General features: G+C 41.4%; 1 protein-coding gene across 1 annotated transcript in view; it reads left to right on the top strand.

Moving 5' to 3' along the window:
- ARHGEF26 (Rho guanine nucleotide exchange factor 26) overlaps positions 1-13,434 on the top strand; it is a 50,627-nt gene that overhangs the window by 13,119 nt on the left and 24,074 nt on the right. The window contains exon 5 of the mRNA XM_040567318.1: positions 287-447. Coding sequence (XP_040423252.1) covers positions 287-447 — 161 coding nt within the window. The remainder of the gene's footprint in view (positions 1-286; positions 448-13,434) is intronic.

The raw sequence follows: 13,434 nt of genomic DNA, 5'->3' as shown, positions 1-13,434 counted from the left end.
TGAATAGGGAATGATCACAGCTGGTGTTATGTTGTTGTCCTCAAAGACCGTTTGCCGTTGTATTGAAAAGTCTCAATATAGCTTTTTTTCAAGTGTGAAATCATTAATTTCCAAAGGTAAATGATAAAACTCTCATGGAAATGAAAGCTTGCATTACAATTTCTAGCTTACACCCAACAACTTCTCTTTGCATCCCTCCTCCGCATTTTCCTTAAAACAAACCAAACAAACACCTACCCCCACCTAGTCAATAGTAAGTCTTTTCTTTCACCCTTCCACTTCGCAGGCAATATTTGAAGTGATATCTTCTGAGCATTCTTACTTGCTGAGCCTGGAGATTCTGATCCGGATGTTTAAAAATTCCAGAGAACTGAGCCTCACAATGACCAAAACGGAGAGCCATCACCTTTTCTCCAATATTACGGATGTTTACGAAGCAAGTAAAAAGTAAGTGTAGAAATACAAAAACATGTTTTTAATTATACCTGACGATTATTAGTAGTAGTCAGAATTTCTTTCAAGCAAGTAATAAAATGTCACATACAAAATTGTGTTTTTTCTGTTATCACAAAATGGAGCAACAGCCACAAGGTTGAAACTTCAGTAAAAAATGTATGCCTAACAATTTAAGAATGAGAAGTCAAATGTTCTACTTGTTGAATATTCTGAATCTTAGGCTTTCTATAGGCTATAATTGAATTAGAATAGAATTTGGTTCTCTGTGCTTTGAGAGCACTGTAATCTATGTGCTCCACAGTGCTAAGAATTTCCTTAACATAATGCAAAAGCCAAGGTTTTGATTTTACTAACCATAGGTTCTGGTTTTGTGATGTGATTAAGTCTCTGTTTATTTGGATTATATTTTCCTGTTATACCTGACAGCCAGCTCCTTGGATAGCAGAGCTTTGAGTACTATTTATGATGTGTGGTAGTATTTGCAGACTCAGGCAGTGCCTCACCTACGCTCTTGTTCAGAGAGTCATGTTGCTCTTATTTGGAAAAATTTAGCTTTTCTTGTTAGAATACTCTCTGTTTTTAAAGTTGAACACTTTTTTTTTTTTTTTTGGTTTGTTTGTTTGTTTTCTGGCTGTACTGGTTTAGTAAGGAGAGCTTACAGGTAGGCTGAACTAGAGATGTCCGTTTAGCATGATAATAGGTGAACATAAAAGTGAGTTTCTTGTCTGAATCTCAGATGATTTTGAAGTGGTAACCATCTCCTCCAAAACTGTCATGCTAGTTTGAAGATGTAAAACACAAATAATGGTGAGCATGCACGTGAGTTTGACAGACTGACAGACACACCTTGCTCCCGTGTTTGAGCTCTCGTTTCATGAGATAGATGTGGTATTAGTTTATCTGAAAATTGGTAGGGATGGAAAGAACATGGTTTATTTCAGTAGGAGTAAGCATCCTTCACGTCTGAACAGTTCCAAAGCTAGATGCTGATACATTAAGCAGTTGTACTTAGTCTCTACAGTCTATGAAATTAAACTTACTCTGCCCCTATTAAACTGTTAACAATTGAGCAAGAGTTGCATACTTGCCCTTAGGAACTGACTTGCCAGTGTTTTACTTAATCAGTTGAATCACTGTTTACTTTCTCCTGAGTACTCAATGTGCAGCATACTGTGCGACTTTGGTATCTTTTATGTAAACAGCATAGGCGTTCTGTTCTGCTGTTTATGAACGGTGCTGCGCATGCCATAGCACCTGGCAGCAGAGACTCGTGTTTCTTTTTGAAGGAAACATGACTTATGCTCAGATCTGCTCTGTGGTTTGTTTGTCTTTTAATTTCTTCAGTGTGAAGTCAATAATGATAGAAATTGATACCTACAAATGGGGCCTAATGAAAAGCAAATGTTGATAGATCTTGCACAACACAGATGCGGAGAAACCTCTTTTGTTTTCACTAATAATTAAACAATCCTGGCAATAATATTTCCACTGCATGTGTGTGTGCACTCACAGCGTACTTCAGGGTTATGAGAACCTTAAACTCTTCAAAAAGTTGTTTAATGAGGTTTGGTTTAGTTATCATTTGCTTGGTGCCTTGGTGTGATCAACAGCAGTACTGGAAGTTGAATTCCTGTGGCCGATATAACTGAAAAATAAAATGTTCATGCTTGTTTTCTTGCACCTTGTATCCAGTTTGAAGTAAAGCATGAGGCTAAAGGATGCACTTGGCCTAGTTAAGATATTGTTTGATCTTCGTGGCATTGTACAACTTGAAATGTGCCTTGCTTTGTTTCTATGGAACAAAAAATACCAGCCTCTTTTCAGAAATGGGGCTAGTGGTTGGATAAGGAGTCTGTCAGGTTAGGAATATTTCTGCAGTCAGTCTTTTCCACCTTTTCATCTTTCTTTCGTCCCTTTTGTTTCCTTCTTGTAGAAATCATGAACTTCTGAACCTTTAGCATTAAACCTGCATTTAGGGAGTCTAATGTGTTGTGTGAAGCGCCAACCTAAGGTAGGAGCTGTATAACGGGTGTACATTTGGAGTTACTGGGTATCCCTGCATTTCAGCATCCCTATGTTCCTTTTGACTTCTCTCCTTTTCCTGTAGTTGAGGCCTTCAGACAGAGGCTGGGTATTTTCCCAGCTAATAATTCCCACCCTAGGACAGAGAGTTACACGACGGCGGTGTTGGTGGGGAGCACAGGTTACCCAAGTCCTAATTTTCAAGGAATAATACTTTTTAAAGGCATCTGTTTACCTGAAATGTGACTTGTAAAAGTAAAGTATCGTGAGCGCATTTTTTGCTAGACAAATACTGATGTTATATACCCATCATGTGTTAGGGGGTAATTGCCATCTTTTTAGATAGCTTAATAGAAACCAAATGTTAATGAGCCTGGAGACTTTGCTGCTCTTTTGGGGTGGTTCGAAGACACAGTGAACATATTAGTATAATTATGTATGCGAATAGGTATTTGTTTTTTCCTGTGTTTTCAGTGAATGAGCCTTCAAACCCATTAAACCTACTTTTAAATTGCTCACTTAAAATATTTAAAGCAGAGGTGGAGGGGGTAGCAGTATTTTTAGGGGAGTTCTTTAAAACCCTTTTGATTAGTAGTCTTCAAAGGCAGTGAGAGGGGAAAAAAGAAAGAATGGAAAATACCACACTAGCCTAACATTATAATCTTATTCTTTTTTGTCTGGGAAGCGTAGTGGCTTAAGAACTTGTTTTTGTATAACTTGGAGTAAAAACAGAATTCGTAACTACTTTTTAAACTTAAATGAAAGCATATTTTGTTTCCTGAGTTATGCAATACTGTTAAGCTATAACAAAACTTAGTGCTCACTTTCTACAGCTTCATTTGTGTAAATAGTGCAAGTGGCTTTCAAACAAAAGCCTCTTTATCAATAAATACCTCCAAGCTAACTGCCACTTCTCATTTTCAAGCTCTTCTAAGCTAGCAAAACTCATCCTTTCGTTACAAAAGTGTCATAAACTTGGACATTTGTCACATTACATGTGCCGTATTTTAAGCAGCCTTTAGTTTTCTTAAAAAGAGAATATAGCTCTGAGGGCATGGGTGTAGTTATCAGTGGATTTGGTTGCTCGGACAAAAGTTCAGGGAGCTGAAGAGCGTGAACTGATAAAAATGCCATCTTCAGTCACAACTGCTTGGAAGTTGTATCTAGGAACTTTGACTCAGAACATGTTTAAAGGATGCTCTCCAGAAACGCCAAAATGGCTCGTAGTGCATGGCAAGGCCATTCCTAATGGAACAAAGCTGCCTTTGTTAGAAGCTGAATACAGACAGTAAGGACGGTCTCTGCTTTCGGGAGGTCACTGGAATGTTTCTGACAGTGAGTCTGAATAGCCCGTGCAGCTTACATTGTGTTTGTGTATTAAAACATCCTGAAAGGTGGCTTCAGGAAGCCTTTAATTGTGTATTTGCCTGTATGTGTAGTGTGAGAGCTCGTAACTGATAGAGCACAGAAATCACACGAGTGGCATCCAGAGCCAGTGAGAGCTGTTAAATTGAGATGTGAACTGATCGGTATGCCAGAGGTCAGCTTATTCAGGAATAAAAGCTTGTGTAGTCTGAGAATACTGCACGATCCATCTCATGAGTCAGAAAAACTCTCCAGTCTCAATATGTGCTGCAAAAGAGGTCAGTTTCCCAAGAGCATGCCTTGGGAATGGGGAGTTGCAGGGAGATGAGAGAAACGTCTCGGAGAACAATTGATCTGACAGGCCAAATCAGCAAATTTATAGGGGGATGGAGAGCTTAGCTTTTTGTTTCTCTCTCTGCCATTAGGCTAGCAAAAGGCGAAAAGCTTAGGGAATATCAAAAGGTTAACATTAGCAGAAAAAAGCAAGAACAAAGCACATTTGGACAGGTTCAGACTGTTCAAACTCTGTATGTTGATTCCAATAGAGAAGCCTGTGTGGGTTTGTGAGGTCGCTTAACACCTCATCTGAGCATCTTAACTCTGTGTGTGGGTGTGTCAGGATCCAGGTAAGCTTTTTTATATCACTTTTCTGTAAATTAGCTTAATGTTTCACCTCTTTCTGGCATCTTTATGTGTAGTGTACCTTCATCTTTCCCTATGGGATAATATGGTCCTAGTCTGCATTTAAGAAGTGTTTGCATTGAGCATTAATGCATTATATAGCATTAACCAGGCATTAGAAGCTTTGCTTGGAGAGAATAAAGAATTTTGTTACTTAGCTTCTTTGTGAGATTGGGGGGAAAAACCTGAAACACTAAGAGTAGACCCTGGGTGGAACAGGCAAACTGTAATGTGCAGAAGATGGGGCATTTCACTGACCACCAGCAGGTGCTGGTGATCACTGAGACCATATGGCACACTTGACTTTTTTTCAACGTGTAGAGCACTGCTAAGTTTACAAATTGTGATTTTTGCCTTTCTCCCAGCCTTGTGCTGCTGATGGGGATGTTTTTGATTGTCAGGAGACTCCAAGGAGTCCAGAGGACATACTGTAGAGCAGTGAGTCCAAAATGCCATTTGTTTTCCTCTAAATTTCAGTTGCTGACAGAACACATTTAGGCATTTGTGTCATATTGATGGCTTGGGACAGTTCGTTTACTTTTGCATTTCCTCGGGTTGCCTCCCTCATGGTTCAGACATCAGCGCTAATTGCTGAACTCTTCAGCTTTAATATCTAGGGCTTATTTGTTTGGAGAGTTCTTTCTGCAGCTGAGAAAACTCACTGGGTTGACCTGTGCTGTGGTTCTTTGCAAACGGCTAGCAGTGCAGGAAAACAGTAACTTGAACATAATATGCAACTGGTGCTTGGATGCCTGACCCAGGGATGTTTTTTTTATAAAGTAGCTTCATTATTTGAGACAGGATTAGATAGAGGATTTTGATATTTGGGAACTGCCAGTCTGGACAGAATCATATTTCCCTCAGCTTGGATGAACAGAACTTGAGAGCAAATGCTCTTTTAAATGAGTTTAGAAATTTTTATACCTATATATAAAATAACGATTGAGTAAATATGTAGCAATTACCTATGCAAAAAGTGCCTTGAGAAAATATCTGGTTTTCCAGAAACTATGAAACGCCTGTATGTTCAAATTGCTCACTTAAATATCTCCAGAGGAATACCCCAAATTCACAGATGCCATCCATCACCTTCATCATGTGTCTAAACTGTGGCCAGCTGTTGCCAGATGTAGGAGAACAAAATGACAGCAAGGTAGTTGTGCGATGGCTCCCACGGTGGCTGGAGGGTGGTGACACTGCCCTCTCGACTGTGTTCGAGTATGCTCTTCCTCCTGCTTCCGAATTGCCCTTGTTGGTGACCCTGACTTCGATCAAAGCTTTCCTCTCCAGTGGCTCTGAAGTGGCACCTGCAGGAATGGTTGTGACCAACGTAAGGAGGCATTTTTTGGCTGGTACCTATGGAAAACTTTCTCAGCCCGAGATACTTACTGTTGATAGTGATCTCTGCAGGGGTTGCCAATGGGATGGGTTATTTCCACTCTTAAAATAGTGGAAAATAATGGTGTTTTATTATATATATTATGTAGCATTTTACTATAATACTGGTTTAGAGTAAAAAAGATAAACGAAGTGTTTTTCAGTATATTCCCTTGTCCTGTGTAAAATCCCTTTCAAGCTGGCGATTGCAGTCTCTGGTTCAGATATCTCTCTGAAAGAATGCAGCTAAAAGTAAACAAAACTGAATGTATTTGAGGTTCCCTCCTGTCTGACTCATGTGGTCCTCTGTGAAATTCAGTATAGTTCTCGTGTTAGATTGCACGGTTTCTCTGCTGGCAGCCTGATCTGTGCCTTCACATGTGCTGAGGTGCTATGAAAGGTCGTTTCTGAAGGGGCCTCCTGAGGATCTGCAGGAACACTGTGTATGGCTCACGAGTGTTGGTGCTGTTCACTTTTAACAGAAACTGGCCTTGCATGTGGCATTTGCAGTCATGTATCTTACTGGTGAACTGAGCCTGGGTATGAAGTCAGTTGTAAAGACCAGATGGGACTGGAAGACAGAATAAACTTGTGTTTTCTCTCAGATGGATTGTACGGTATCTTCAAGAAACACCAACATAAAGCTTATACTGCCTATTGTTGTGTGCTTTTTGTTCTTTTTTCCAGTGCTGGATAAATGAAATTTAAATATTAGTTGCATAAAATTTGTATTCACTCAAAATCTGGTATATCCTAGAGGTAATTTGTGATGTCATTTAAATGCTGACAATGTAATTGTTTTTCTGTTTCTTTCTAGCATCCTGCCTCCATGGTATTTTACCCAACAGATCTTGAAATGCTTATCAAGCTTTGCATAGACACAGCTTAATCCCTTTAAAATGGTAATAGTTTGTGCAATATTTTAAGAAGACCTTCAGATCATTTCCATGATTGTGTTTACTCATTCTGATAGTTCAAGTACAGACTGTGTAGCAGGATTTTGTTTTAAAAAAAAAATGAAGGCAGCTTGTTTGCCTATGTTTTCCACATGCTTGGAGCTACCACCTCCTGCTTTGCTCAGAGTAGGCTCTTCAGGGGATTGTTTCTGAATGGTTGCATGCTGAAGCAGTACATTAAGTATCTTGTTTGAGTTTTAGGGTTTTTTATTTGGCAGTGTAGATGTACCCTGTGTTTATCATCTTTTTACCACGTGATAAGAGACCACCACTTGCCAAGGTCAAGAGTAAGAGATGAAAGTCCCCTCACCATTTGCCAAGATCAGGGTAAGAGAAGAAAGTCCCCTCATTACAAACTCCAGTACTGACCGAAGGATAGAGGGAACCCATTCTTGTAATGAGTTTTATTCATGAGTTTTTCAGAGTAAATCGGGGTGTTTTTTCAATGCATTCTTCCCCCCGCCTCTCCCTGCCCCATCTTCCCCGAAATAATGTGAGCATTTGCTCGAGCGTTTGCACATCCAGGGAAGGAATTGAGCAGCCCTGCTCAGCCCTCCTCTGCGGCAGGGTTGGGTTCACCTGGAAAGGTTAAAACCCAGGCTGCACATGTAACCACTCATCTGTTCCCTGGGTTACTCTGTGTTTTCTTTTAAGGTCCGTGCAGTCTCTCCCATGTGAGACTGTTCCTGGTTCTCTTTTTTCCTCATCCGCAAAAGATGATTCTGCTTTGAAATGTCAGCTAAATTGCTATATCATCTCAACTGCATGATTGTATGTGTGCATTTTTATTGAATTGTCGTTGTGGTTGCTAAAGCTTGATGATATTAACAGTGTTGGTCAGATGAAAAGTAATTCAGTTTTGTTTTTGACTTTACAAAAGCAGTCAGTATTCTTGAATAGTGGCCATTAAAATGTTATTTTATTTTAACTCTTTAAAGAGAATTTTAGTAATTTTTTTTTACCTATTTGCACTTGTATTCAAAACTTCATCTGAGCTCTATCCTCTCAGTATTCTTCATGTGTTCTGCTGCAAAGATTATTTTGACGAATTAATTGTCCATGTGTCCTTTTCTGAAAAATTTGTCTTTGAAGAACCATACTGTCAATTTATATTCCCTGTGAAAATGCAGCACAGATGGTATGTAACTCAGTGTCCCAGAGTTTTATAGGGAGAGGTTCACTGTAAGGTCCCCTTGGATCTTTTCCTCTTGTAATTAAATTACTTGTCAGAACTCTTCTGACAGTCTGTTGTCTAGGACTTTGTGTCCAGTTTTTCTTCTATCATTAAGTACTTCTGGAGATACTTTTTTCTTATTTCTCCTGCTGAGATTCTCAGCCTAAGAAATGATACTTCTATCTCATGCTCAGTTAATGACTTTTTAACGTAAACTCTATAGTTTCTTTTCATAAAAGGAAAAAAAAAAAAAAAACAGCCCACAACACACAGAGTCCAAATCTCCCCTCCACCAGTGATTTAGGAGAGTTTGTGTTCTCCAGCAACTGAAAGTTTTGGCATCTAATAAAAAATACCTTATTTTGAGATGGCATTTGTGGTGATGTATCTGAAAGAGCATGGTAAGAACAAAAAAATTAGGAAAGATCTGTGGCATCTGGCATCACCAGGTCTATGGCAGGAAGCTCCCATCTACCATATTTGTTTGTACTGAAACCCATCACTGTATTATGTGAACATATTCTCTGTTTAAAAAAAAAAAAAAAGATAGTGCCAGCAGCAGCATTCCTGGTTGAATTCTTGCAACCTCTGGCTCTTCTTTTGTGGCCTAAGCTCTGCAGAGAGAGTTATTTATGTGAATATTTGTGTTTAAAGACAGTTGTTGTGTAGAGCAGCAGTACTTAAAATTTTAAAGCCTTCCAGCTGTAACCAAACCCTATTTACCCAGTCAGTGGTTATGCAGCCTTTCCTGCAGAGCATCACTGCCCCGCTCGTGAGCCTCGCTACCTGCACGGATCCTCTCCGCCTGTGGTGCTGGGTCCCGCAGGGCTTGTGCTGGTAGCAGCTTATGAATCTTGCTCCGATTTTCAGAAAGCACAGAAGAAGAAAACTATTTATCTGCATAACTTTGGTAGTGAAGTTTATGATGTTCAACAGGTATTTGAGCTTGACCTCTGCTTTCCCTATAGAAAGACTGATAGGGAACGAAGAAGCAGTCTGTTAGTTGGGTCTGGGAAAGAAGTAACTGCTCCAGTGCGTCAGCCTGGTTTCAGAGAACTGCCCTCGCTCTTTTTGTGTAAGAAGAATGCATAGCTTTGAAAAGGCACCAAGTTGTTAGTAAGCCTAGAAATAGCCATGTTTAGCAAGCCTGTCAAAGCAGGAGGATGTATGCGTGTTCCCTTGGCTCCTCTCATGCCTCGTCGGGTCAGTGTGCTTTGTTTAGATGAGGCTTTAAAGCTCTGCAGTCTTTTACGGGACTAAATTGGCGAGATGAAAGCCTTTGGTGCAGACGGACGAGTTCTGTGGCGTTGCTCCCCACAGATCTGGACGCCTGAGAGGTTGGTCTGTGCGGTGGCTGTACCTGAGAAGCCTCAGCTGCCACAGCACGGTACCGCGTGTCAACCGCAGCTTCTGCTGGGGCCGTCTCAAAGTGACAATGATGGATGCAGACATTTATTCCTACCTTTTATAGGAAGAGCAGCTTTATGTGCAGGAATATCAAAACCTGCAACTTTCTTCCTCTTGTTAAGCACACATGATAATTTGCAGCTGTGGGTAATTTCACCTGCTGCTGTCTAGGGAAGTGTCTGGCGCTGTGAGGGCGTGAAGACAAGTCCATGGCGAGCCGGCAGGGCAGCCTCGTGAGCCGGGCCTCGCTGGCTGCGCCTGCTGCTGTCCTGCCCTCAGCCTCTCCTGTGGCCGGCACCGCCGCTCCCGAGCAGTGCATGTGTGGTGCTGAGAGCCGCTGGGGCACTGCCTGGCACCACACGCCTCGGACCCGCTCTCTGTCATCTCTGAGTTAGCCCGTCAACAGCTCGGCACGTGTGCCCTTGTGAGGAACGTAAACCTGGGAGTGTTCGTGGTTTCCCTCCAGTGCAAGCCAATGCCATGCTCCAGGCAGGAGGGCGTCCGGGCCGATGGGGAGATGACAGTGACAGATCCCAGACCTTCCTCTGCAGAGTCTCCTGGGCACTCACTAAATCACCGTCACCTCCAGGCTGTGGTGGAGTTCCCTGGCTGAGGCACTTCCCTCCAGACTAAGCAGCGGTTAATTTATGTTTCTGTACGGTTCATGTTTTTATATTAACAGATGTTTCTTCCCGAATGTAAGGATTGGTTAGCTTGCTTGCTTATGGCAACAAAGGCAGTAGTTGTGAGTACTGGCGGCTGGATGTTGTCCAGCTGGGGATCGCAGGTGACAGCCCAGGTGCTCAGAGCCTGTGGATCACCCGCCTGGTCCCTCTTCTCTGCTCTCCAAGGCCTTCACTTGCTGTGTGTGTTTTTGCCATTGCCATTTTAGCAAGTGTTACATGGGAACGGCTTCATTCCTGTGGTTAGAAAGTTTCACAAAAAGACTTATAAATTCTTTGTTTGTGACATCAAAGAAATCATTTTGTTCTGTGGTAAATGAGCGGCTGACTCTTCAGGCCCAGGGCCATGCAGATACACGCTGCTGCTTCTGAGGACAGGGAGCCCGACTTTGTCCAGCATGGGAAAGGTTTTTAAAATGAAGACTCCTGTTGTGATGTCTTCATAATTTATCAAAAAGATTTATGTTTCTAGTGCCACAGCGTGTTCTTTGTGGGCTCATTTGTCAGTGGGTAATAATTGGCTGAATCAAGAATTGTTTTTTTTAAAATGCATACCATTGAACTAGATGCTATGAGCACTTCACTGCTATCTCAGGAATCTCCCTATAACAGAATATATTGACAGGGTTGCCATGGCATTTTTATTGCTCTGGATTTCTGCCAGAATACTGTAAATAGTCGAAAAGGCAAGTGGATTACTATCAGTACAGTTACTCATGGGTAGGCCTGCTGCAAGTTGTTCACTTGCTGCAGAATGAAAAATAGGCTGGCAGGATCTTTTTGTTGTTGTTTGGCTTTTTAGGTGCTTGGTGGATATTGCCTGATAAAAGGCATTTTTGTGGGCTATTAGCTTTGCAGTGTTTGGGGTTTATAAATGTATGTGTATGTATATAATGTTTTCCGTTATGTAGGTTGTGGCAATCCCACAAACTGATTCATTTCAAACACCTGCGGATGCAGTCCCTCACTTTAATTACTCTCTTTTTCAGCCATTTTGTTTCTAAAAACTCTGATTCAGCATGAAAACGCTATGGAAATAAGGCTGCAATTTTTCCATTTTTTGCTATTCAAAATTCTTCTCTCAAAATAATTAATCTGTGATATAGATGTTAAGTATCTGTCCCTGATGAGAAGATCCACATTTGCTGAGGCAAAAATTGGAAATTTTTATTACTGTTACCTGAAATTCTTTGAAATTGATCATTGCTCCTCTCTAAGTGGAAGAAGAGGAATTGCACTTTGATTTCACTCCAGTGGCTTTTTTTCTGTTACTGGACAGTGATGCGTCAGGGTAAAAATGTGGTCTCCCTAGACTTCAGCAAGGCCTTTGACATGGTTTCCCCCAGTATTCCCCAGGAGAAGCTGGCAGCCCATGGAGCCTATGGCTTGGACAGGTACAGGCTTTGCTGGGTTAAAAACTGGCTGGGTGGCCAGGCGCAGAGAGCAGTGGTGAATGGAATGAAATCCAGCTGGGGACCGGTCACCAGTGGTGTTCCCCAGGGGTCAGTGTTTGGGCCCATCCTCTTTGATACCTTTATTGGTGACTTGGGTGAGGAAATTGAGTGCACCCTCATTAAGTTGGCAGACGACACCAAGCTGGGGGAAGTGTTGATCTGCCGGAGGGTAGGGAGGCCCTGCACAGGGACATGGACAGGGTGAATTACAAAGATGAATTGTGTGGAATAATAGGCAGTCTTGTGCTTACACCGCTGTGCTCACAGCTGAATTAACTAGGGTTCCTAAGGAAGTTGTGGATACCTGGCACTGCTTTAATCTCTGCCTATGAGTAGAAAAAGCTAGGTTAAGAAAACTGCCTGAGCAAGTATTAGGATGTTGCTCCACATGATGATCACCAGCTTGTTATCATCTGCTGGAAGACATGGAGAGAATCTTACCTCCAGAACACTGAGGGGGAGGCTCCTGTTGTAGGGACAGGAGAAACTCTGGTACTGGTGTGTGCTTCGATGTTTCTAGATCTTGAACTAGAAAAAGAAACAAACGGGAAATTAATTACATCTGTGTTTCTAAATTTGGCACGTAGTCTTCAGGAGAAGAAGAGTTTGAGGGTATTTCAAATTGGACATTTCTTCTAAACAACACGGGCAGGACAGAGGAAACCATTTTGTCTCTGATTCTGTTTGACTTTCACTTAATTGGATCTAACTTTAACCAGAAAAGTTCTGTATTTAACAGAAACAAGTGCTTGAAATAGATTTTTCTGGTCTTAAGCAAAAAATAAAAATAAAAATCACAGAGCACAACGAATTTGTAGTTGGTTAAATTGACACTAAATTGTTCAGTACAAATCTTTATGACAGAATCAGTCCTAAAATTTTAAGTAAAAGGTTTTACAATGTGTCTGTTTTCCCATATTTGGATGCCCAAAAAGATAACCTTTGAATCAAACTTCTATGCATGATTTCCAGAGTTAATAGTTCTTATAATGTGTTCTGGGGGGGATGGGACTTGGCTATGCTGCTTCTCTCTGGCCTGTTTTTCTTTTTTTTTTCTTTTTAGTATCTCCCAGTGTGCAAGATTTGTACTGTTACCTAAAATGACTGTGACTGATGTCATTGATGAAGGGCCAGATAAATTTTAAAAGTGTAGGTTCTTGATCCAGCATGGTCAAACGCTTTGTCAGTGTGCCATACGCACAGGAGGGAGAAATGCTGTATTTCCTGAGCAAAGTAAAGCTGGCAGTGTGCGAAGAAATTCTTCCAGATATAAACATGTCTGAGCAGAGTGGAAATGAATTCCAGTCGTCTGCAGCCCGTGGTGGTCAGCTGTTGAGAGCTGACTATTGTGGTTCACGGGAAATTGTAGGCTGTGTGGAAATTTGAAGCCGACTGTTAGCTTGCAGTCCTTGTCCATGGATTGCAGGAGATTTCATTGCAGCTGGTATGCTTTGCTGGTTAGGACTGCTCTCTTAGGCACTACAGAAGCACATACATAGCGTATTGCAAGTCAGTGACAACTTGAAACAGCTCATGCTTTGAAATGGAATGGATGGAGGATAGGATTCTACAGGACTACGCCTTCCAAAAGTGGCTGTGCTATTAAAAACACTGCTGTACGTCTTTAAGCGGAAAAGGGAGGAGAAAGCTATAAACCGGAGCAGACAGCATCATATCTCTTTGCAGGCAATGTCCTGGTTGTCATTAAATGACAATACTGATAAGCATCAGTCAGTAAATCTGCAGTGAGTGTGTCGGGAAAAATAAACCAAAACATCCACAAACAAAAATATTCGTTTGACTGTGTGGCTGACCATTTGAGAGTCTGGCAATTGTTCAGTTCAGTCAACTTTTTCTAA

The sequence above is a fragment of the Cygnus olor genome, chromosome 9 (assembly GCF_009769625.2).
Source record: "Cygnus olor isolate bCygOlo1 chromosome 9, bCygOlo1.pri.v2, whole genome shotgun sequence".
In the NCBI taxonomy this organism is placed as follows: domain Eukaryota; kingdom Metazoa; phylum Chordata; class Aves; order Anseriformes; family Anatidae; genus Cygnus; species Cygnus olor.
The sequence above is the reverse complement of the archived record's forward strand: the minus strand, read 5'-3'. Positions and strand labels throughout refer to the sequence as shown.